The 23,363-nt window shown below is 46.2% G+C and overlaps 1 protein-coding gene across 10 annotated transcripts in view; it reads left to right on the top strand.

Annotated features, from left to right (window-relative positions):
• Nucleotides 1–23,363, top strand: part of LOC105456545 (CUGBP Elav-like family member 4) — a 560,009-nt gene that overhangs the window by 44,630 nt on the left and 492,016 nt on the right. For 4 of the 10 annotated variants that reach the window (XM_011700674.1, XM_011700669.1, XM_011700662.1 and 1 more), the window contains exons 1-2: nt 3,521–3,835; nt 5,638–5,720. In XM_011700674.1, coding sequence (XP_011698976.1) covers nt 3,796–3,835; nt 5,638–5,720 — 123 coding nt within the window. In that variant the 5' untranslated portion in view covers nt 3,521–3,795. Of the gene's footprint in view, nt 1–3,518; nt 3,836–5,637; nt 5,721–11,627; nt 12,442–23,363 lie in introns of those variants that run through there. The other 6 variants (XM_011700673.1, XM_011700661.1, XM_011700658.1 and 3 more) reach the window with 6 other exon arrangements.

The raw sequence follows: 23,363 nt of genomic DNA, 5'->3' as shown, positions 1-23,363 counted from the left end.
GAATGGCGACTGTCGGAAAGTGAGAGAGAGGGAGAGAGGGAGAGAGAAAGAGATCTCGTTGTATCGATCGGCGTCATAAAATCCATTTTATGACTTGGACGCTGTCCAGTGACTGGTGTATTAGCCGTCGCATTGCCTCGCAAATAAAACGCTCTTCTACTCTTGAACCCCCTTTAACCACCTCGCCTGGCCCTCGTCGACGTCGGACGATGCCATCAACTCTCGTTTGTATCTCTCATCCCGCTTTCTCTCTCTTTATCTATATGTCTTTCCCACCCTCCCGCGATACACGTCGGCAGGTTTATAGGCAAAAACTCACTGGGCTAGACAGTCCTCCTTCACGGTCTCATACCTCTCGGAGGTTTTGTCGGCCTCTTTGCGTAGTGTTTCAGTGGTCCACGGCGAGAAAAGAACCACACTTGATTATCTACCTGTCTGACCGACGATGTATTTCGCACTCGAATCAGCGTAAAACAGTCTATGATCCAGCTCGATTGGATTTGCATGTGTGTCTCCGACATATATTTTTCAAGACGAATGAAAGCCTGCCGCCGCGATCGCAGCGAATCTGTAACGATGACACCTTTTTGTGTATAATACACGGCACTTTTTTCCACGCGTGAGAAAACAATGGCTCCGTTATATGCTCTCCCCGATTCGCTTACGTATTGTTACAAACATTAATAATAACCGCATTGTGCAACGATCAATACCGGCAGAGATTTCGTATCGTAGTTGTGCAAATTTAACGTTATAATATTTATATGACGCAAATTTAACGCAAGAAGGTAATACAGTATCGCGCGATATAGGGTCACTAAACAATTACCAGTAAATTATTGTTTAAGAGAAGTATTAAATTAATAAGACTTAAAAATAAATTGTAAATTAATTTTTGAGATCTAATTTTCATACAGATTTAATTAAAATATGATTTTTCACTTGAAAATGTAATTAAGTATATTAAGTATTAAGTATTAAAGTATATATTAAAGGGTATTTTATACATTAGTTTTCATATATTAAAGGGTATTATTATAAAGTATTAAAGTATATATTAAGTATTAAAAAGGAAAATATGTACCTTAACCGTAACTCAGAACAGAAATTTATAAACAAAGTGGAATATACGTGCTAAAAGATACATTTAATTAACTAAATATATATATTTAGTTAATTAAATACATCTGTTGGTTAAAAATGTGTTTTTTTTCTATTAAAAAAAAACTTATACGATATACATTTACTTATTAGTACGCATCGATTAATTGAAACTTATCGATAATCATTGTTTACTGATGTTTTTGCGATTTTTCGCTTTTTTAATTAAAACTATCATTTTTTCTTATTTTTTAAAGATAACATATGATAATTTTAAAAATAAATAAACAGCTATTAGTATTGAGTGGTTCTGTTATTTTTTTCTTTTTAATACGCGCACTATAATTTGCAATATACATCGTGAATTTCTTACTTGTTCAGTGACGCTAGTACGATATTCATATATTATTCTTATTTTATCGCTTTATTGCGAATTTTAAAAAATCTTTTTACATTTTACCACGTCCTACATGTATATCGTTTCAATCTCATTTAATTTGCATATCGCGTTTACCGATAGTTATCGTTCGGTCATTTGAGCTTTACACGGCGCATCGCGACGAGCGTATAACAACGTGAGAGAAAACGCGACGCCTCGCCACGTTGGCCGTTCCTCGCAAATTGGCCTCGCTCGTATCGAGGATCAGCGAGGCCCGCATGGACCTGCTCGTGATAATTAATCTCAATTGAATTAATCTGATTTGCTCCGTAGAAAATTAAGCGCCTACGGGATGTGCGAATCGCAATCGAATACGCACGACGCGCCGCGCCGTATGTTTGACGGCGGCGGCTTCGATCGATTTTTTGCCTCGCACCTTCGTTAGAAACTTAGACGACGGGACAACAAACTTCTCCGCACACCGATTCGCCGCGGCGTATTCGCGGCATTTCGCGCCTTTGCATATTCGTATGCGTGCGCCACGAACACGACGGAAACTTCGCTACACACGTAGATGACTATGCGCATACCTGATGACAAGCTGTTTCATTATCTAGAATCAGTGAATTGTTCCTGCACTACCGAATGTATAACTGCTTCATCTGCAATTTGCACGAGGCCCGCGCCGCGCCGCCGCCACTCGACGCTTCGCTGTCAAGCTAATCGTAAGCCTTATCGTAATTGCCTGCGCTAGACGCGACGTGACTACGCCGAGGAGAAGAAGAAGGAGGAGGAGGAGAAGGCGTGTAGGGGAATCGCGGGTATAATCGTTACCTCTCTCGTCGCGTTAATTACCCTATACAAGCGAAACCGCGAATTTATTTCGGGGAAAGACGATTTTGCTCGCTTAAATTCTTTAAATATTCCAATGGGCGTAATTCAATTTTATCCATGATACTTAATTCATTATCTGGAGACTGAACAAAAACTGGGATTAACTATTGGTATTTTTCGCCGGGATAGCCGAACTGTCCCAGTTCGAAAATAGATATCTCGAAAGCGGCTACTCTGACAGCGGGGTAAACAGTAAATTCCAAAGTCAAACTTGCACATCAAACTTGCCCATGCTGTTTACCGCGTTACGAATGTATACATCCATTCGTATACGCCGTGGTATCTTATTTTCCCTGAGTGGACCGTATTGTATCCCTCGCTCGCAGATTGAATTTAACCGAAAGAGGCCAGAGAGCCGACGAGATGGGGCGGGTGAAGATTCATGGGGCAACGCGCGAGGAAACGATTGTCCCTGTTCTTGTCGCGTCGCCGGGAGCTAATTCATCCTCGGAAGGCCCCGCGGGGGCTTGCGATTTGCCGCCGCGACGAGAAGTTTTCTATTCCCCGGCCGGTACATCCGGGTCGCCGCGAATAGGGGAGCCCAGGCACACGCGAGCACCGGTCCCCAATGCAATTAAGATAAGCGCGACCGCGATGTTTATAAATATTTTCGGGCATTTCCGAAATAGCGAGCGTGGATTACCGGCCGCGTGTATTCCCATATCTGACGTATCGCGCGCGAGTAACCTGCGGCGCAGCGCGTCCGCGTCGTGACCCACGCGAACTTTCGGCTACCGCACAGCGCGCATTCCGTTTCAACCCTCCGCTGCTCCTCCGGACGAGGAGGGAACGGCTTTTACACGCGGACTTACCCCCGGGTTAGGTTGGACGTCCTACGTGCGAATGAGACGTACTGCGGTGTCGGAGATAACCGCGTGAGAGAGCTCTGGACGCGTGCGACGTGCCGCATGAAAAATTACGAGTGCGCGCGTCTCTCGCGCCTCTCTTACTTCCTCGTTCTCTCGTTTGCGCGACGTGACTCTTTAGGGAGAGAAAGAACTGCAGAGAGAAAAAGAGAGAGTGAGTGCACAGTCCCGGTACACTCCCCGCCGTCGTCGAAGTCCTTGCGCGAGATTAAAACGTCTCAAGCTGTCGCGCCGTAAAACAGTGTGCTTCAGATTTTAAGTTCTTTTCCCTCGCGGATACGAGATGTAGCGACATACAAATATATCGATAGTTTTGAGAATATGTTAATAAACTAAATAATTTAAAAATACACAAATTAAATAATTAACATAAAAATTAAGCAGACTGGGGACTGTGCATATAGACTGTATTAAATGCAAAACTGAATTATTTTTACGATAATAGAACCGTAATTATATTATAATGTAATAAGCGATGCCTTCAATTCACGAGATAACTAAGAAGTGAAATGTTTGCGTGTGATATATTTAGGCGTGAATTAAGATTGCGATTATATGAGTGGATTGCGATTATATGCGAATGGATTCGCCGCACGTGAGTGTATTTAATGAATTTAATGAATTCCGTAAGTGACAGAATCGCGCCGATAGAGTCGTGTCATAAATATTTGCGCAATCTCGGGCTCACCGCGGGGTCTGTCCGCGGCTCTCTCGCGCCGCGCGTGCTTGCTTACATCCATCTCCCTGTGTTGAGATAGTCAAATGGTGATCAGATAGGACCGAGAGAGGCCCTTTGAATAAATTCTCAGACCGATAGAGGAAGGCGGGTCCCAAGGGGGTTCGCTCGACAGTGCGATAGCCGATAATGGTCTGGTTCAGGCACCGTCCAATATTCCCGGGGTTAATTACCATCGTTTTAACCCGCCGCGATATCGGCGCTATTTCTTAAACTGAGTGTCTACAAGAATTGACCGCGCAGACACAGGGATTTTTATTTTTCGATATCTTTACCGTTATCACAATATTACATCGAATTCTCTAACTTCTAACCAACGGTCTCGTTGCTACGAATATAACGAGTGTTATCTTTATACATTTGTTTTCTGCGAATTAGACCAAAAATTTATGTAATAGGCATACGATTTCTTTCGCGGCCGAAACTGACCTGATTATTGATCTGACAAGAACCGGAGTACACTTCGCATAAATTATAAGCCTGTGTATAATTTTACGGTAGCGGATAAGCGGCATATGAACTTCTGAAGTGCGACTAATACAGGGCTATTTATATCAACCGCGAGATAACGGCCTGATTCTAGAGTGTTGCGCGAGGCTTGCGTGAGCGCGACGTTTGCGGGCGGGTGTGTTGTGTGAGTGGGTGGATTTCCGTCGCTACATCGATATTACTATCTGACGAAGATGATAGCGTAGCGGACTCGCATAACGTGTTGTACGTGAGGCGCGCGATTAAGCGACGTGTTTTACGAGTAACGGTATATCGCGCGCAGGGAATCGAAACGCGTCGCGCGCGCGCGTCGGGTGATGAATTCCCCCCGGAGAGGGTGGGTGTCCCTGCAGAAATTATTCTTCCGCCGTTGACAAGATCAATGACCGAAATCTCGACGGACGGGTTTTTTGACGGTGACCGAAGCAATGCGCGCGACTGACGCGCGAGTGTATATTGTCGTCATCGCTCGGCCACGTGAAGCGCTATAACTCGGGTGAGTAACGTCACGTTTATTTTCGTGGCTTCGAAGAATCCCGGTCGATTCGCCTCACTGCGTGAGATCCGTACATTTCCGGGGGCGCGAAACACGCGGGGCTTCGGTCCTCGCGATTGTTCTGCACACGTCGGATCGCGCGTCGTATAAAGATTGCAGCATAAAAGATTCGCGAGTGTATGCCGCGCCGGCAATTACGTAGCGAGAACTTTCTACCGGCCTATCTAATTATGATAACACATTGACTCGCCACGTAATTGCAGCGCGCCGCGAGCGAACGACGAGGGGGAGGGGAGGAGATCACGTTATCCATGCTCGACCTTAAGACTTCGGCGCGCACTGTCCCAGTTGATGCCGAGGGAGCGGTGTAAAACTTTTATTTCGATCTCCAACTACCAGCTACCCACAAAAAGCTTTTCGTTTTACGTCGCGCGACCGGCCGATATAAACCTCGCCTCGCAAAGCACATCGTAATATTCCTCTAAGTGATTACCCCGCCCGAATTTCTCTTGCGTGTCTGCGTGTCGCCGGCTCTCACGATGAGGTCTTTACGATAAAGGGGAGGGTACATAAAGAGCGGATGCCACGTCGTAACGCACGCGGTAAAAAAAAAAACAATCCGCATGGGGTTAATCTTCGTGAGAGATAAGAATTTTTGTTTTTCTTTGTTTTCCAGGCTGTGCATTCCTCACCTACTACAGCCGTGACAGCGCAATCAGCGCCCAGAACGCTCTGCATGAGAAGCGGACTTTACCAGGGGTGAGTGTTTACAACGTTTTACTGCAAGCGGTTTACCTACTTTTCAACCAATTATACTCCATTAATGCCACCTCATTCCGTGTCGCGCCCACTCCACAGCGGAAATCTTATCTCGGTCCCGCTTAATAAGCGCACTCTCGTTAGTGCGCCGCGCCGCGAGCGTGCGCCCACCTGCACCGAGTCGGAGACGTGTAACACCGAGTTCTCCCTTTCCCTCTTTCGCTCCCTGAAGAAGCGATATATTTTTCTTAATTGCAAAGTTCCATCGACGAGTAGCGTATGCGGCGACGTTTCGAATATGTACGCGCGGTATCGTAACCCAAAATTGCTCGGCATTACGGATATCCCGATACGCGTGAATTAGCTGTCGAGAGACGCCGACGCTGCATTCGTTTTGCAGCGAGACCGTTGCGTTGGAGCGGCTCCAAGTTTGTGGGCGAGACTTCGAAATATCGATTTATTTAGTCTCCGATTTCCCGTCCATACCTCAATGGAACGGCCATTGAGCGTACGCGGCGACGGACGACGGTAATTTTTAATCGGGATGCTTTCGCGCGCACGACAGTAACGGATACTTATCACTGAATATGCCGTTTCTCCGGACTAATTTCCGGCGATTCGCCGTTCGCGATTTTGGAATATCAAAATGGCCTCGACGCGTGACGAGTTAATCTCTTAACGCCGAGAGTCCGTTTAAGGGAGGTGGAGAGTCGAAAGGGAAGGCGAGCGCGATCGCGGGGGATGGCAACTGACGCGGCGAGCCCGCGATGTATCATCAGACTTTCTGTGCGGGATTCCCTGCAAATGCCAGGACCGGATAAGCGCATTCTTATACCCCTTTCCCGGTAGAGCGCAGAAATTTCGCATTTCTTTTCTACGAGGGGGAGAGGCGAGGGAGGAATCACAGAGGAAGCACATCTCCTCGCATATTCGCACAAAGAAGGGTGAAAGAAACGGTGCGTCATAATCGTAGGGTCCGAACACGTGGCGTGGATATGGCTCTTTCTCTCTCTCCCTCTCTCTTTCCCCTCCATATTTATGGCGAGTAATGTCGTAAATAACGCGCTGGACATACGCCGTTATCCCCGCCGTCTGAGTTGCTAACTCGACGTAGCAACTCCCTCACACAATGTTAGAAAGTTACGATATCTTCGGGACGCTCGAGATATTTTCACCGGACATTTATCGCGTCCGTAGCACGTGATACTTCGGGCTTTCCGTACTTATATATACTTATATCGCGACGCCCCGCTTTCCTCGCGTATTGCGATTACATCATTAGATATACACTTTTTACACAGTTAAATCCCCCTTCGTGTTGAGCGGTGAGGTCTCGAAAGGCCTCTCCTCCCCCCCTCTCTCTCTCTCCCTCTCGAAGGCCTGAGGGTTGCCGAAACTCCCGAAATTTTCCATCGATCGCGGCCCCCGGAAGGCCGAAGCCGCGGAAGGCATCGCCGGCACTGAATGCTGCTTAACTGCCAGAGCGGTGCCAACACGCCCCTTCCCATTATCTGAGCTACCCCTTGGAAGTCCGTAGCGAGTACTGGCGTTATGTTTCGTTAATCTATCCCCGAAACAACGCTGCTACGGGTCTTGGCACGGCTGCCAGCGGAAATCGTTTTAAATGTTATGCCGAGGGATGTACGTACGGGTGGGGAGGGTTACGGTTGAGTTATGACTTTATGAAGAGGCAGACGCACGTACGCGGGCGCGTACGCCGACGCGCGGGGTTTGTTTTTTTTTGTTTTCTTCTTTTGCATGCACACGCGGTTTCCGCGTGTTGGCCCGCCCGCGAGATATATCTGAAAAAAATCTGCACGTCCGATTCCCGTGATATATGCGTCGCGGCGAAACCGCTCCGTCCGAAATTGCGCGGTTTAGTCCACAATCCGACGACAGAAATATATATCGCTTTTTTTTTTGTCGCGTTAACTTGGAACTCTGACCGACAGTTAGGATTTTTGCAGTGCCACACGGCGTGCATTTCGATAACGTATCTTTCAATTAAAATTAGTTAAAAACAGCGAGACGGAAAAGTAGACTTCCGTAATTTTGTGATACTTGGCCAATTTCATCTTCAATTAACTTAATTAATTTAATTGATCGATTAAATGTCAACCGTGATTGATCAATTCTGATCAGGGTCTGCTTAACGACAAATACGATTGTACAAATTCAAAGGAATAATCGACAGGTTCAGTTAATCGAAGATGATAAAATTGGTCCTTAATCGCATTTCTTTTAAACACAACGATGTCGCAAAACCGATGTATATTTGTGATTCTCGCAAAGATGATTGATCCCGCAGTCTTTTAGGTTTAACTCATGAATCCACGAACTGAGTTCGCTACACCGCGGACACTCGCACACATTTACATATTCCAAATACCGATATATATGTTTTTATCTCAGTGAGAGTGCAATAAACGTTTAAAGAGAGGTGAAGGCAAGACACAATTCAATTTAAATGTAATAAACACGATAAAAATAAGAATAAAGACCAGACATGTACATATTTGATATAAATGGAGCAGTATGATGAAAGTTTAAGCTATGCTTTTATTTTTGTATCTGTTTCATTTGTTCATTTATTACATCTCTCTCTTATATCTATTTCTTTATTTATATTAATTTCAAGAAATATAATTGACAAAAATTGACATGAGACTGAAAGCTCGCTTAGAAGCACGAATTTTGCTATCGTGATACTGACAAGCGTATATATGAACAGCTGCCTTTGACACTGCCACGCCATTGACATGTATTCATCCTTCTGTCGCGTTTGCCGTGTCTTGATAAGATAGGGCGGCCAAAATGATATTTAAACAGATGCTCGTCACAGGGAGAAGGTGCTTGTGGATTTCACTTTGATCCGCGCGCGCATCGGATCTAGAAGATCCTCTCAGTTTTCGCTATACATTACGCTAATTCGGACTCATCGCGAGCTTGTCGAGATTGCAATCTCAGCGTGAAGTTGCATAAAGTTACGTAACGCGCCTCGTCGCCATGTATGCATAAGAGTCGCGTCAGCGCCCGATCACATTAAAACACTTCGGCCGAGGGAAGGCGCGACAACGATTATGCAAATCTTAATCTAGATGCTTACATTCACCGGGAGGGGTGGGGGGGAGGTTACGAGAACCGTTCCGAGAGGGGATAGCGCACAGCCTCCTCCTCCGAAAGAGAGAGAGAGAGAGAGACGCGCCGCGGCTGATCTCATTCATTGGTACCATCGGTTGCCAGCAGCGAGAACGCAACTGAACACCCCGTCGCGTCGCGCGGCGATATGTACGCGCGCATTTACGATGCACGCCATTCGCGTTTGCCGATCGGACCTCAGCCGAGTCGTAATACATCCGAATACACCTGAGGCCATAACTCGGCCCGAGCCAACGGACCCTTCATAAACACAGATTCCCGAAACCGTGAGCGGCACGGTGGCGGGAGCTGCTGCGCAAGCAATAACAATGCCGCCGGCCAGCGTCGTCTATACTTAGCTCACGCTTATACTGCGGAAGCGATCGTTGCACGTGCGCACGCGCCCGTTCGCGCGCGCACGCGAGAAACAGAAAGCGACAGAAAGTATTCGGTTACGGGGGGGAGGGGGTGAGGAGGAAAAGGGGGAGGGCGGGAGGGACGCTTCCGGCCGTTTCCGTAATACTTCCACGCGCGGCTTGACGTGGCGTGTCAAACTTGTTGCTATACATACGTCCGATGATTCAGATCCCCCTTCCGTTCCTTTCCTTCCTTGAACGCTAAATTTAATGGCGCGTACGGCCGCCGCGCCGCGCCGCTTCGTTCGACTTTCGGTATATCGCGGTAATACCGCAGACCATGCCGCCGTATTTATCAACATCGTCATCAAGCGGGCTGCATGTAAAATAGCGATTACGTCACTCGGCACCGAAAATTATCTCTCTCTGCGGAAAAAAGGAGAACGATTCGCTCGATGCAGACCGCCCGGTGGATCTAAATGCATCGCTGTTAATCGCCCCCCTCTAGATTTTATTTGCTCCTTTATACTCCCTATATCTCTTTCCCGGTCTCATCCGCTTGCACCGAATCCGCATATAAAATATCCGAATCTTTTCGCTGCGGCTAAAGCCGTCCAGATTTAATTCTTGTTTATTTGTTCTGCCTCTCGTAAGCCATGCCACGAAACTTGGCCGTCATGTTGGTCTAGGCAGCCTTAACATTAACAGATCGCCAGATGTTCGTCAGTATCTTGCGGGCGACAGAAAAATTCGTGTAGGTACGTGTTATACAGCTCGTAGATAGAAATCCGATTCGTGCGTCCGTGGATGTTATAATCTCGGAATCTCACGGCTCCGAATATTCGGGCGAATGGAGATGACTGCATTTTGAGGGACGATAAAGATCGATCGAAAATGGCAAATTGGTATCATAAGAATCGTCGAATGAAAATGCAATTTTGAGGCATCGCGCGAGCGCGTCATGCTGCGCGCGGAAAGTAATGTTCCGTCTTGCGCGTAATCGCTTGGCAGCAGTTTCCTCGTGAGAATTGAAAAAATGCATTAAAGCTCACGCCTGCTTTCCGGCCGCTGCCGCTAGAGACCTTCGTTTTCCGAAGTTGAAATCATGAGAAAAGAGAGAGAAAGAGAGAGAGAGAGAGAGGGACGGAGGGAGAGAGAGGGAGCTTAAGTGGCGAGGACGTCGAGGTGACGCGATAAGGAACGTTGAAATTCAGACGGACGAATTGCGGGTGACAAATTGACGGGCCGATTTACGAGGGTGTAATTGGCGGTGTCGCGCCACGGGGTTTACGCTGGTACCGAAAGCAAAGAAACGTAGGTGCGGCGAGAAAGAGAGAGGGGATGAGAGGAAACGGCGGGAACGGAGAGACAGAGAGAACGGAGTTCGCACGGATTTGCATAAGGCGAGCGATACTACTCGCGCGCGTGCAAAACTCGGACGTGGAAGAAGGACGTGGACAAAAAAAGAAAGGGAGGAAAAACGAGAGGCGGTCGGCGGGGGATGCGCTCGTGAACGCGGAGGGCCCAAAAGAAAAGAGCGAAGCTGTCCGAATCCGCGTGCACTGTTTGCATTCCCTCCTAACGAAGTTTTTGCAAGCTGCAACGTGCACCTGCGCCGCACTTGAGTTCAATGACGTTTCAACGATTCCGGCGTCACTCCGAGCGTCCACCGTGTAATTCACCGTCTGCGAGTGACGCAATATAATAAAAATGGCAGTTTTTCGCGGACCCCCTATCGCTATCTCGTGCGGTTTGTACAGAGCTATAAAGATAATACACATTATATTAATTTTTCGTCTCATATTTCGCTACGTGTATTTTTCATAAGCCCCCCCACCCCCCCCCACACACACACACACACATACACACACATCTCTCTCGTTTCACGTTATATGTAATAGACTGGATTCTTCGTGTAGCGAAAAGGGATTTATAATCCGTCGACGGTCGTGTATTAAAAGTGGGCTATTATATTTCGCATACACGGTCGCGTAGAGTGTCGTCAGATCATTACGTAATTATCGCGTGACTATTACCGTACCGAGGTTGAAACGAGGTCTCACAGTCTCGTCGCCGTCAAACAATTACCGTGGATCTGGCTTGCGCACCGCGCGCGACGACGTCGTTTTCGCGCGCGGGGGGAGGGGGGAGGGCGAAAGATATCGGGACGCGGAGAAGACGAAGAGGAGACAGACGAAGACGGAGGAACACCGTGGAGGGATGGAATGGAAATGGTAGGGGATTGGAACCCGACGAGAGCGGGCGGGGGTGGAGGACGGGGAGGAGGAGTCACTCCCGAGGAGAAGCAAGCCGAGTGGCGACGCCTCAGTGACCGAGCTTACTCTCCCTTGTGCTTTCGTTCGCAAGCGCACGCGGCCTGCCGGATTCTCGTTTCCTCCGTATTACACACGCGGCTACTTACACATCTCGCGCCATCGGACGTACACACGTACACACCACCACCGTCGCGTTTCACCCTTCTCGTTTTCTCCGTCTATGTAATGCCGCGCGCGTAACAGAGAGTCGTCCATTTTCCACCCTTGTGGCCGCCTCGTGGACCTTCCCTTCCGCGATACAGCCCTGGTAGCAGTTACGCGCGCCCTTCGGCTGCCCGCTCCTTTCTTTCCTTTCGCTTCTTTCTTCTCCCTCGTGCATTAGATTGTTACCAACTTATCAGAAAACTTTCCCTCTCTGGTTCGCCTCGAGGCAAAAAAAAATTCGGAAGAAGACGACTTCGTAGTTTCATATTGGCTCACGCCTGAATTAATATCATGATCTTGATTAAGCCCGAAATGTGTGCCATGTGCGTCGTTCTTGCTGAACGTCGTCGAGAACGAGAGTGCTTTAAATAATCGTAAATGAGTATCGTGCGTATTTCTTTTTTTTTTGTGACAGTGATCAGAGTTTTATTAAATATTTCAAATGATTAATATTTTACCGAAGGTAATTGTAAAAGTAATTGTCAGATCTTTGAGTGGAGCTATGCAGTGCAATAATTTTGTATGACAACATTAAGATTGTGATTATTTATTAGAAGAGCGAATTAGTGCGAAAATTTACGCGTACGGAGTCTGCCAGTGACCGTTTATGGTCCGTCGAGTTTCACCCCCTACGTGTAATCTGGAATTAGTGCCGCGTTATTTGCTATTCAGTTTATACATCGCAGCAACATGGTCGACTTCATCGCCTATCCGGAGATCTCCTATCTCTACGATGAATTTATGATGGTACGATAAGCTTCTCTTTTAATTTTATACGGATATATAAACCCGTGTGGAAAGAAAGAGCCGGGCGTATAATTACATTGTAAAATATCACATGCCCCGTTTAATTATATATCTGAAATGTTATTATTATTAATGATCAGGGAATTACATCAGCCGCTAATTATTCACATCCACCCTCTGTAACAGCTGCAACTCGTTGCCTTCCATGGCTCATTCGGAGGCTATTAATCGTACGAGAGCTATTCTAGCTCTAATATGAAACTATCAAGCTAATATATTGTTAACTTGTACTAAATAGAGCCGTCATATATCTCCGAATGTAGCTGTACTAATTTCCAGTTTCAAATCGAAATAGGACAAATCGATTCTATTCAAAATTATCGCGCATATCTTTCTAAAGCCGGATCCAGACCGAGCAAGCGAGCGCGAACGTGAATGAATAATTTACTGCGGAATCATTTACACTCATTGGAGAAAGTTGTTCATTCGCGTGTTTGTTCGCGCTCACTTACTGATAAATTCGGCTGAAGATTCGTAGTACTTCAACAAATGTCTTGGATTCAATTTTTTATTTTCTAACATTGCCATGAGGAAGGTAACTGTGAAAAATGTTATAAATTATTAATAAAATTTAGTTTTATTTCTTGCAGTTTTTAAATTAGTATTTATAACATATATACAGTTTCATTTAAAATGATTATCCTCTCCAAAATTTTCTTTTTTTTCAACTTTAGAGAAAAATATGCCAAAGAAAAGTTGTGCAGTCTGAAGGGGAATAAATAATGCATTATTTGTCGCCCTTCACTATACAACTTTTTTTACCTTTTTTTACCATGACAAAATTAATTCTTGAAAAAACCGATTTTTCAAGTCACGTGAAAGTTACCATTCATTTCTTAAACGGAATGTCCTACTTTTGATAGCAGATTCTTATAGCTTACATCGTGACGTTTTTAAAATGGTATAATTAAACTCTCTTCTGTTAAAAACTTTCTGATTTTGGGAGTCATTAAAATTAATTAATGGCTTTCACATGACTTTGAAAAATCGATTTTTTAAAAATTGATTACCATTATTTGTCCTTTTTCAGACTGTAAAAACTTTTATCTGAAATATTTTTCTTTAAAATCAGAAACAAAGGAAATTTGAGGAGAGAGGGTGATCGTTTAAAATGAGACACATTTAATTTTTCCCTCTACTTTTTATGTCACTTATCTTAGTTAATAGAATCAATCTACATAAAAAGTGGAAAAATTTGTATGTGAAGGGAATTCGTTGAACCATACAAATATATGTAATTCGTTCAAAAGAGGCCCCTCCATGTGGCGTACGAGAGCGAATCTTTCATTGTTCTTTATTCTCTAAGTGAGACAACATCTCGCAATGACCTTACCAGATAATTAATCGTTCGTACGACGGCGGCATAAAAGATTCACCTACATCTCTAGAGGAAAGTCACGATGTTCTCCCACCCTCTTTGCCGTGATAGCAAGCGTGGAAACGTGTCGAGGGAAGGTGAGGGTGGTAGAAAGGGTGAACCCTCACCACGAAGTGGAACTACTTTACGGGAATATCACTTTGATCCGACGCTTAATGAACGATGGACCGAGCTCGGTAAGAGTACCCAGACTGAATTTAATTAGGGCTCTTAACTTGCCGGGTCGAGAGCATGACGGAATCCCCGTGCAGGTCCTGGTGCGTGCGACAGAGACTACCGAGTGTCGCGGTAACGGCCGGGGGAGGAGGGGCGGAGGAATAGCGGAGAGGAAACGGGGGAGGGTCGGTAAAAGCTCGGATGGAACGGTGGCGGTGCGTACGCGCGCGCTCTCGGGAAGGGAAAGGCTTTTTGCTTTGAGAACGACACGGAGCAGATCCGTCACGCTGATGACGACGTCGACGATTCGAGTCGAGCCGATTGTCATGCAAATCACGGAACGGAGCGGCCCGTTATTGACTCGCGGCGGCCGGTCTCTCTCTCTCTCTCTTTCTCTCTCGTCGCTCCTGCGATTCGCGATTCTCATCTGAGAGAGAGTAGAGGAGAAAACCGAACCATCCCCTCCTCCCGGTCGTCGGTCGTCGACGTCGCAGTCGACGCTTTTCCGCCGGTGCGAGCGTAGCGGGTAATTACACCGGGCTGAGCTAGTAATTAGAAGGAGGGAACGACTCTGCCACACCGGGACCTGGATAGGAAAATTGAAACAACTCGGTGTGACGGCGGAGGTATTATCGGGCCGAATCTCAATGACCGGATCGTCCGCGCGATTTTACGGCGCTTTGATCCTTTTGGCCGCGGGAAATCGCTCTCGCTGGCGGAGAGATGCGTTAGGCGCCTTTTAATTTTACCGGATAAACAAGGCCGTTCACGCGATATTTTTAGCCGTAGTATTTTCATGCCAGCGCGATTTCTATTTTTTATGCCGAAACAATTATGTTAATGCGAACGTAATTGCGTGAAGGAATTACCGCTTTATTACCGCAAGTTTAATAATTTTATTTCTCTTAAATGAATATACATTAATGTAAATGGACACGCCACGTTTATTCCCGTGGCGCGGAATAATTTCGCGATGCACGTTCTTTTATATTTTCCAATATCAAACAACGAAGATAAGAGAACTCCAAAAACCACAAAGATTATCACAAAACTAGGTGCATCACGGAAATATTGTATATATATATATATCGTGATGCACCTAGTTTTATATATATATATATATATATATATATATATATATATATATCTTTATCCCGGTTGCACAATTGTGTGCAGGGACTTATCTTTTTTAGTTTTCCTTTCCTCCCGACCTATCGTCGCGATTTCTAATATTGCTGGCGACATCCTCGACGGAGTTCCCCGAGACAGGCGCGGACAAGCGCGAAACGGAAATTGAATGCGTCCCTCCGGCGGAAAAATAATGTCCCAGTTTTAGAAGTTTGATCAGGCGGAGAGCTCGTTTCGCCACGAGATCACGGCGGCCGCGGTGGTCGTCGACGGTGCGGAGCTCGGTACCGAAGCTCGTTTGCCCCCTCGGATCGACCTTTTTACGTCGGCGAAACGTGCATGGCGCACGATGCAGCGCACCTCTCTCTCTCTCTCTCTCTCTCTCTCTCTCTCTCTCTCTCTCTCTCTCTCTCTCTCTCTCTCTCTCTCTCTCGCTCTTCTTTGCGCCACTTGCGTGCGCACGGCGGCTTGATCTCCCGTGGAAATTGAGAAAACTTTATTTGCCCCGGCGCGGTCGTCGGAAAACATCGGGAAACGCGAGAAATAGGAATTGCGCGAGCAAACCCCCTTACCGTTTGCGCTGAGGCGAACAAGGACGCGCCCCTCGTGGCCAGTCCTGGTTGTCGAACTTATTTCCACGTTGCGATACCGAGTGCCGCCCGTAGGGTAGTAAACCGCTCCGCGGGAAGTAGGGGAAAGAGTCCGAGCACGAAGATAGCAGGAAGAAATAGAAAGGAGAACGAGTTCCTCGCCCGCGAGTTCCCCGTTACTTTCGTAAGGATTAGGGTGTTAGGGTAAATGAAATTAAATTGACTGTGGGGAAGGGAAACAGCTCCTTCGTAAATTCTTGCAACGAGAGAATGAAATCCATTCGTAAATACTTACACATTATCTCGATTACATATAATTACAACGAATTTCATCGAGAGAGAGAGAGAGAGAGAGAGAGAAATCGCGAAACGTTTCAATATGGTTTCTCGCGGAATCGCGCGAAAGGAAAAACTTGTATACACTTGGGTGGTACCGGTGGTGCACAATATGCTGGATGTGTAGATGTGTATAGGCAGGCTACGAAATTCGCGCCGCGAATACCTAAAAATAGTCGAAGATCGTGCAAACACTCGAGGCACCATTAGCTGTTACTATTTCCAGACAGCCGCTCTTTAAACAGCAGAAGTATTGGAGGAAATATCGGCGAGATTTCGGTGGAAATATCAGCCGGGCTAACTTTCTTTGCACACCGGCGTTACCATATTTCCGACCGATTTCCCCGTCTCCCTCCCTCCCTCGCCTCACCCCCACCCCATCCCCATGTACCGTCCATTTACTTAAATCATTTCGCGATTGCTCCGTCGGCACGTGTCTAATATAAATATTTACGCCGGCCCAGCCAGCCAGGCTGACATCACGTTCATTTTAGGTTTTCCGACAAAGATCGACTCGCCCGCTCTCAATTCCTGTTCGGCTTACTTGGCTAAAATTACCCCGTGAGTAAACGTCATCGTTGTAGATAAAGGTACCATCGCGAAGTTACGAGTATATTATCACGGATCTACGGTGTGTTGGATATTCCTGCAGTCCGTGCCGATAAGGACGACGTTGTGCTGCAGTTCTTGATTTCACTTAATGGACTTCGCCTATTCGCGCAGCGCAACTGTCAGCCGAAACGAGGTCAATGGAGTCTCCGGTAATCCTGTGACGTGTACAAGTCAATATCGAACGAACTTTTTCGTTACGTAATTTACACGCGGGCTTATCGGATTTTACACAGCCTCTGTGCTCGCTCGTTCGCTCGCTCACTCTTGTGCGCGGACAAAAAAAAATCCTCCCTCGTAGTCGTGAAGCGAACTACGCGAGAAGAGCTCGGGCAAGTGCTGGGAAAATATTCTGGGCTTTTCCAGCGGGTTTTATCAGCGATAGGTCGGTTCGCTTCTACGCGCGAGGGCATGGAAAGAGTGTCCTTTCCTCCAGTGCGTTCAGGTATTGTCGACGGTATCTCGACCGGGCAGTGGGCAGGCTTTATGTTTCTGCCCCAGTTTCCGCTGGTCAGGCCGGCCGTGGTACACGGGTTTGGTGGTACATTACAGCGAGGGAGGCGAAGGGCCGGATCATAAAACATTTACGCGTTTTCCATGTGTGCCGCCCCATGAGTTCGCTTGCGCGTGCGCGCGAGCGTGTCGTGTCCGGCACGTGTAAGAGAGTGTGTTACCACCTTGAGTTAAAAATATCCGATACACATATCGCGCAATGTCGGTCGGGTACGGTTGATTTTCCGTCGACCTGGAACCACAAAGCGCGCGCTTTCGCGGTTTTGCGCTTTACGAGGACTTTCAGCGTCCGCCTCGCGCGCGCGGCTAGGTTCCGCTGCGTGCCTCGATCGATCGCCCCCCGCGCCTCTACGCGCAACATTGCACGAAACATTCTTCTCCTGCTCGACCATGATACGGTCTCGGCCTACGTTGGAGAATCGTTAAATACCACTGTCCAGATGCGGAACGAAAAACATTTCTCCCCTTCTTGATTCTTCCTTCGCCTCGAAAGAATGCAGAGACTCCATAGAAATCGGAAATTTAATTTTTAAATGAAAAAATTGATTATTATAACAAAAAAAATTAATTAAGAAATCAAAATCGTGCTCTTTATCAATTCATATTTTACTACAAATTGAAGTAAAAAATATGGTTAGTTCAGTAACTACAATATATGTGAGTAAAATTATAGGAAAATTTATCTCTGTCAGTTAAACGAATATATATGTAGGTAGCGAGCGTTACTTTGGCGATACGTATTTGCGCGAGTAATCCGCGGCCTGAAACTGCTCACTTCTAACGTCTTTTCCCGGTAGATTTTAGAAGTTCGTTCATTTATATCTAGCCGGTGCAGAAAGCGCTGTCGGTCCAGTCGTTTTGGGCGCCGAAACCCCAGGGAGAAGGAGAAAGAGAGTTCTCTTTGGTCGCATTCAACCGACATTAGCGTCACGCTCAGCAGCAAAGGAGACGGAAGTCGAACGTGAGAAAGAGACGTGGGCGTGAAAGGGAAAGAAGAAGGAAGCCCTTTCTATCTCTGGTAGGAAGGCTGAAGTTTGTAACTCCATTCCGGGTGAAAGGGTCGCGGGGAGGGGGCATAATTCTGGTAGAGAGGCTATGACGAGCCAGCCAAGTTGGCCACCTCCAGGAGACGCCTCAAAGACTCTTCCGCTAATTTGATGATCCTCCAAAGACCTGGGCTGCAATCTGCCGCTCGGCTCGTGCTCCTTCAGACATGGACCTCGACCGATCTCGCTACGTCACTCTGGGCCCCCGGAGGGAACGGTTCTCTCCGAGGAGCTAAGCGCTCGGGGTCTCTTCACCTTTCTCGCCTGCACCCCTTAACCCCTCTCGTTTCTATCTGCACTTAAAAGAGCAGTGCGCATTGTCAGCCTTGTGCGCATAAAAGTATTATAGCAGAAAATATTCGTTCCTATCCTGAGAATTGTCGGTGATGAGACATTATGTAATCCTTAAGATCTATCTACCGAAAAATATATACAATGTTAAATTTGAAAATGTATTACGTCAATGATTGACGAAAGGAATTAAACAGAAGAGCAAATAACATGTCATACGAATTAAATTAAACTGTTCGGAGATTGAATATCGTCGAAATATGGAATATACGGATTATTTGCTATAATAACTAACGAGTTATCAGTCATAAAAGTAATAGTCAAGAAATAATTACACCGAGGTATCACTAGCTTTTATGAGAGCACTATAATATCCGCCCGAGTAATTAAGTCCTTCTTCGCTCTTTAACGGAATTACATTGCGCGAAACGGTTTTGCGGTGTGGCGTACGGTGCAAGGTCATTCGTGCTTTCCAAAAGATCCTCTTCTGCAGCTCGTACGGTCTTACACGTATTGAATGTCTCGTGCGAGCTGCTTAATTCCGTGGGCAATTCGTTCGGGTCTCGTACCATGGGGATTACGGGGGAGATCTGATGAGTTCCGTCGGGGTAGGGTTTCGGCGCGACTCCGCCGTAGAGAGAGAAGAGCCGGCGGGGGAGGGGGGAGACCTTCCAGAGATTCCAGAGAAGAAAGGGAGGAGTAGCGAGGGTGAAGTAGGCGGCACAGAGGGCCAGAGGAGAAGCTGGGTCAGCGTCACCGGAGTGTATAATTGGCTTGATTGTCGGGTTCTAATCTGGTTCTGGCTTCTGCCCCCTGTCGAGGGTGGGACGTGTCCAGCCTGCTGCCAGTGGCGGCAAGAAGGGTTCCGAGGAAATACGAGCAATGTGGCCCCCGCGCGTTTTCTGGTCCGTTTCCTTATTTGTAATACGTCCTTCTTCGGATTAACATCGGGTTAATCTACACAACAACACGCCACGTGCTATATGCCCGTCCACTCGGCTAATGGATCAAGGAAAGGTCTCCTCGAGCGCGCCGAGGTCACGCCTCGCGCAAATGAAGCTCCGCATTATACGTAAAAAAAATTAGGAAACCAACTGAAAGTCCTGGGGCGGCTGCGTCAGAGAAACGTTATCGCGGTAATGAATCGTGACAAGTCATAAAACTGAGTTACGGCATCCCTCGCAATTAGGCGTCGAGGCATAAACAAGCCACCCCCGCGGCCAACGCTGGAAGCGACGTCGCGCGATCGTTCTATGTGCCTTTATAATTTTTGCGATTCTATCGCCGTGGACATTTATGACTACATTGTACGAACATTAGGCGCAATAACCGCTTATTGAAAAATTCAGTACATGCATCACGTCTGTGAAAAATAGCCGTCATATTTTTTTTTGCTGCGTAAAAAGTATGAGTAGTAGTTATAATAATCAAGTGGAAGAGTTTCACCGGGAGAGTTTATATCGTCATCGTAAAACTTAAAATGATGATTAGCACTTTGTCTAGAAATACGCTTTATGAAAGTTTTAATTTTCTCTACAAACGTATCTTCTGCTAAACGAAGTTGATTATTAAAAAAAAAGAGATGATAAAATATAAAATTTTTAATGTCGTTTAACTAATAATTTCTATTTTCACTTTCACATTTTCGAATCTATGTTAAAAGTAATATCATCTTATGTAATTTCGCACTCTGAAGTCCGTTTGTACTTAAGATCAACGAACGTTTTCTGCTAATATATGATTCCCCAGCATCGTGTAACGTTAAGTTTGCTTTGTGCGAACTTAGATAGTTTCGCGGGATGAGCCCGAGGGGTGTCTGTTGCCGCCGCATAAAGTAGAGATTGGAATTGAGGATAATGAAGCAGCATCGATGGCTAAGATAAATAGTGGCTAAGACACGCCCGAGGGCATTTATACCTCCGCAAGGTATATACATCCACTCGCGAGGTAGTTACGCGATAATGAGGAAAATGGCCAAGGGTGGCTTAAAGGCCGGTGCCGCGGAAGAGGAGAGAGATATTTTCGGAGACCGACCCGGAAATTGCCTGTCCAATTGAATCGCAAACAATATGAAAATTTGTTCGAGAGTTTTGATTATACAAAGGAGGCTACGGTAGACGTTGGCAAAAGCGGGAAAAGCGGGAGGACAAAGAGGACGCGGACACATTCCACGATGGCGGAGCCGAGAGAGCCGGACGGGGGGAGTCTTAGAGGCGCGCGGAAACAATGGGCCACCATCAGACTTGCAAAGCGGGATCGCATTTTTACTTTCAAATTAAATTATTTTCTCCGTTTCGTGTACGATTAATGCTCTTCAAATCCCAAGTACTTTTAATCGTCGAGCTCTTTCATTGATATTAGGCCATTAGTCGTTACGTTCGTCGACGACAAATTATCTCGCTCGTTCATTTAGCTTTCGGTAAAGTTTCCGTGCCGAATTAAATTGTGAAAAATTACAGATACACGCAATAAAATTCTTATATTTTTTCGCAAATAGACATGTGTATGTATACGTTGAAAACGCAACAGCTGGAAATCCATTACGAAATACAATAAATTCACAAAAAGAAAATGAAGTCGATATTGATTAATGAAATTTGATATTATCAAATATATATTCGTATGATATCGTTGATAGCTAACAAATTATTTACTTATTTATGCATCATGGATTATTTATTCTGACATGAATTATGTATGCTGAATGCAACATTATGCAGTTATCCCTGAAATGCTAATATGCGTTATTGTAAAATGTAAATTCTTCTACAATGAAAATGTTCGTTGTACATTTCGATGAAGCAATATTATATCGTTACAGCATTTTGTTTCTCGAAATTCTAATTTCTACACGATAGCCAAAAAAGATGGCCAACATATTTCGTAACAATTATAACTTTGAATAAAACAAGCAGTTGTTTTAAAAAATAATTGTTAGCTGCGTTGCAGCTCTTTATATTTTGTATATCTCTCTTTCCCTCTTAAAAAAAAAAAACGGTTTTGTTGAAATCGTTACGAACCTTTCTATCTCGCGAGAAGCAGGGATCAGGTGTTACGAATAATTCCATTTCGAAGTCGAGAGGTGACGTAATCACGCGAGTCTGATCGAAGTGGCATAAAATCGATGGCGCGTTTCGAAAGAGGCGGAGAGGAGAGACTGACGTGCGAAGATACCGCCCGATGTACCTCCCGCGCGCGTGGCACAATTCACGGACGTGCGAGTGTATGACGACCGCGTATTATTATGGCGTATCGAGAATATATACGCGGTATATGAAATGTAAAAGGGCTTTCGGAGCGCACCAAGGCAAGTCTCGCCGCCTCTGGGGAAACTGGGTCGCGTATATTTCGAGAATTGTCCCTTATCTCTCTCACGGCGCGTAACCACGAATTCGTTTCCCCATGAATTTCAATCGAGTCAATCGTGTCGCGTCGACGCCCATTGACGCCACCGTGCCGGTACGTATACCGGGTATATACGTGTGTCGTCGCGGAGTTTGACTTTAAATTCCCGGTGACGATCGACCGCGCGCGCGAGACAGCCAGCCACCGGGCTCCTTTGTGACGCCGGACCGGTAAGGAAATGAGAAACGTCGAGAAGAAAGGGAACGGTCCCGCGTATTGTTTTTTTTAAAAGAATCCATTGGTTTTTAAAGAGGCGCGACGCGAAAGCGCCACGATAATACGACGCTTACGAGCAAGTAAGTGCTGAGTATTAATATTGAAGCTCAAAACGCTACCGTGTGCGTTGCAGAGGGCCCGGCCGCTAAAAGGGAAGCTTTGTACCTCCGATACAAGTGTAAGGCTCTCCTTTATGTATGCCGCAGTCAATATTGCACACACTAAATGCGAGCACGAATCCGCTTTATTTTATCAATTTTGACCGGACTACAGGGCTTCGATTTTGCCCATGGAAATAACTTCCATCATGTTTCTCAAATTATTCATCATTTAAATTGATCGTTCAGATCTGCGTTCTTTTTAATATTCTGCAGTTTCAGTTTTAATATTCTATAATTTAATGTTCTCGAAATTATGAGCGTTTATGTTTGGTTTATTTTATGGAAAATATATAAACGTGAAACTGCCCTTTAATTTGCTAAAGTTGCTTAGCAACAATTTCGCTGAAAACATTTACAACGTGCGATTTTTTTGAAAGCACGATTTTGACGAGCACGAGACTTTTTATCGGATCGACCCACGCGCGTCACGATAAAGTGGCGTACATATTAAAAAATCAAAACACCGAGGGACGATGGAACGACTGTCAAGATGCAAAAAAGCGATATAGAGGACCGCGGGTTTATCCGGATGCGCGACGCGAATCGATGGCGACAACTTTGTGCCCCGTGGACCATTCGAGCTCCCTCATCCGCCGCGCCGCGCCGGGCGTGTATGCGTGTTCGTGTGCACGCGTCCGCGACGCGGAGATACGGCCGCTCGCGCGTGCTAAACGCGCAAGTCGCGTGTGAACGTGCGCGTAAACAGCCGCACGAAAAGCCAGCGTGAGTCGAGTACGCAGGTGGATGGAGAGAGACGGAGGGTGAGAGCGAAGCATTTAGAACGAGACAGACAGAAATAGAAAGAGAGAGAGAGAGAGAGAGAGAGAGAGAGAGAGAGAGAGAGAGAGAGAGAGAGAGAGAGAGGGGACACAGAGAGAGACAGAGAGAGGAGATGAGCAAAGTCGAACAACAAGAGTCGAGATTGCTGACGGCTCGCGAGAGGTTGGCGCCATCGCGTGATTACCAATTTGGAATTACCCACTCGCTACGCCGAGGGATGATGCGAAGGAGGAGGACGGATTATCGAGGAAAG

The sequence above is a fragment of the Wasmannia auropunctata genome, unplaced genomic scaffold (assembly GCF_000956235.1).
Source record: "Wasmannia auropunctata unplaced genomic scaffold, wasmannia.A_1.0 LD335634.1, whole genome shotgun sequence".
NCBI classification, from domain to species: Eukaryota; Metazoa; Arthropoda; class Insecta; order Hymenoptera; family Formicidae; genus Wasmannia; species Wasmannia auropunctata.
The sequence above is the reverse complement of the archived record's forward strand: the minus strand, read 5'-3'. Positions and strand labels throughout refer to the sequence as shown.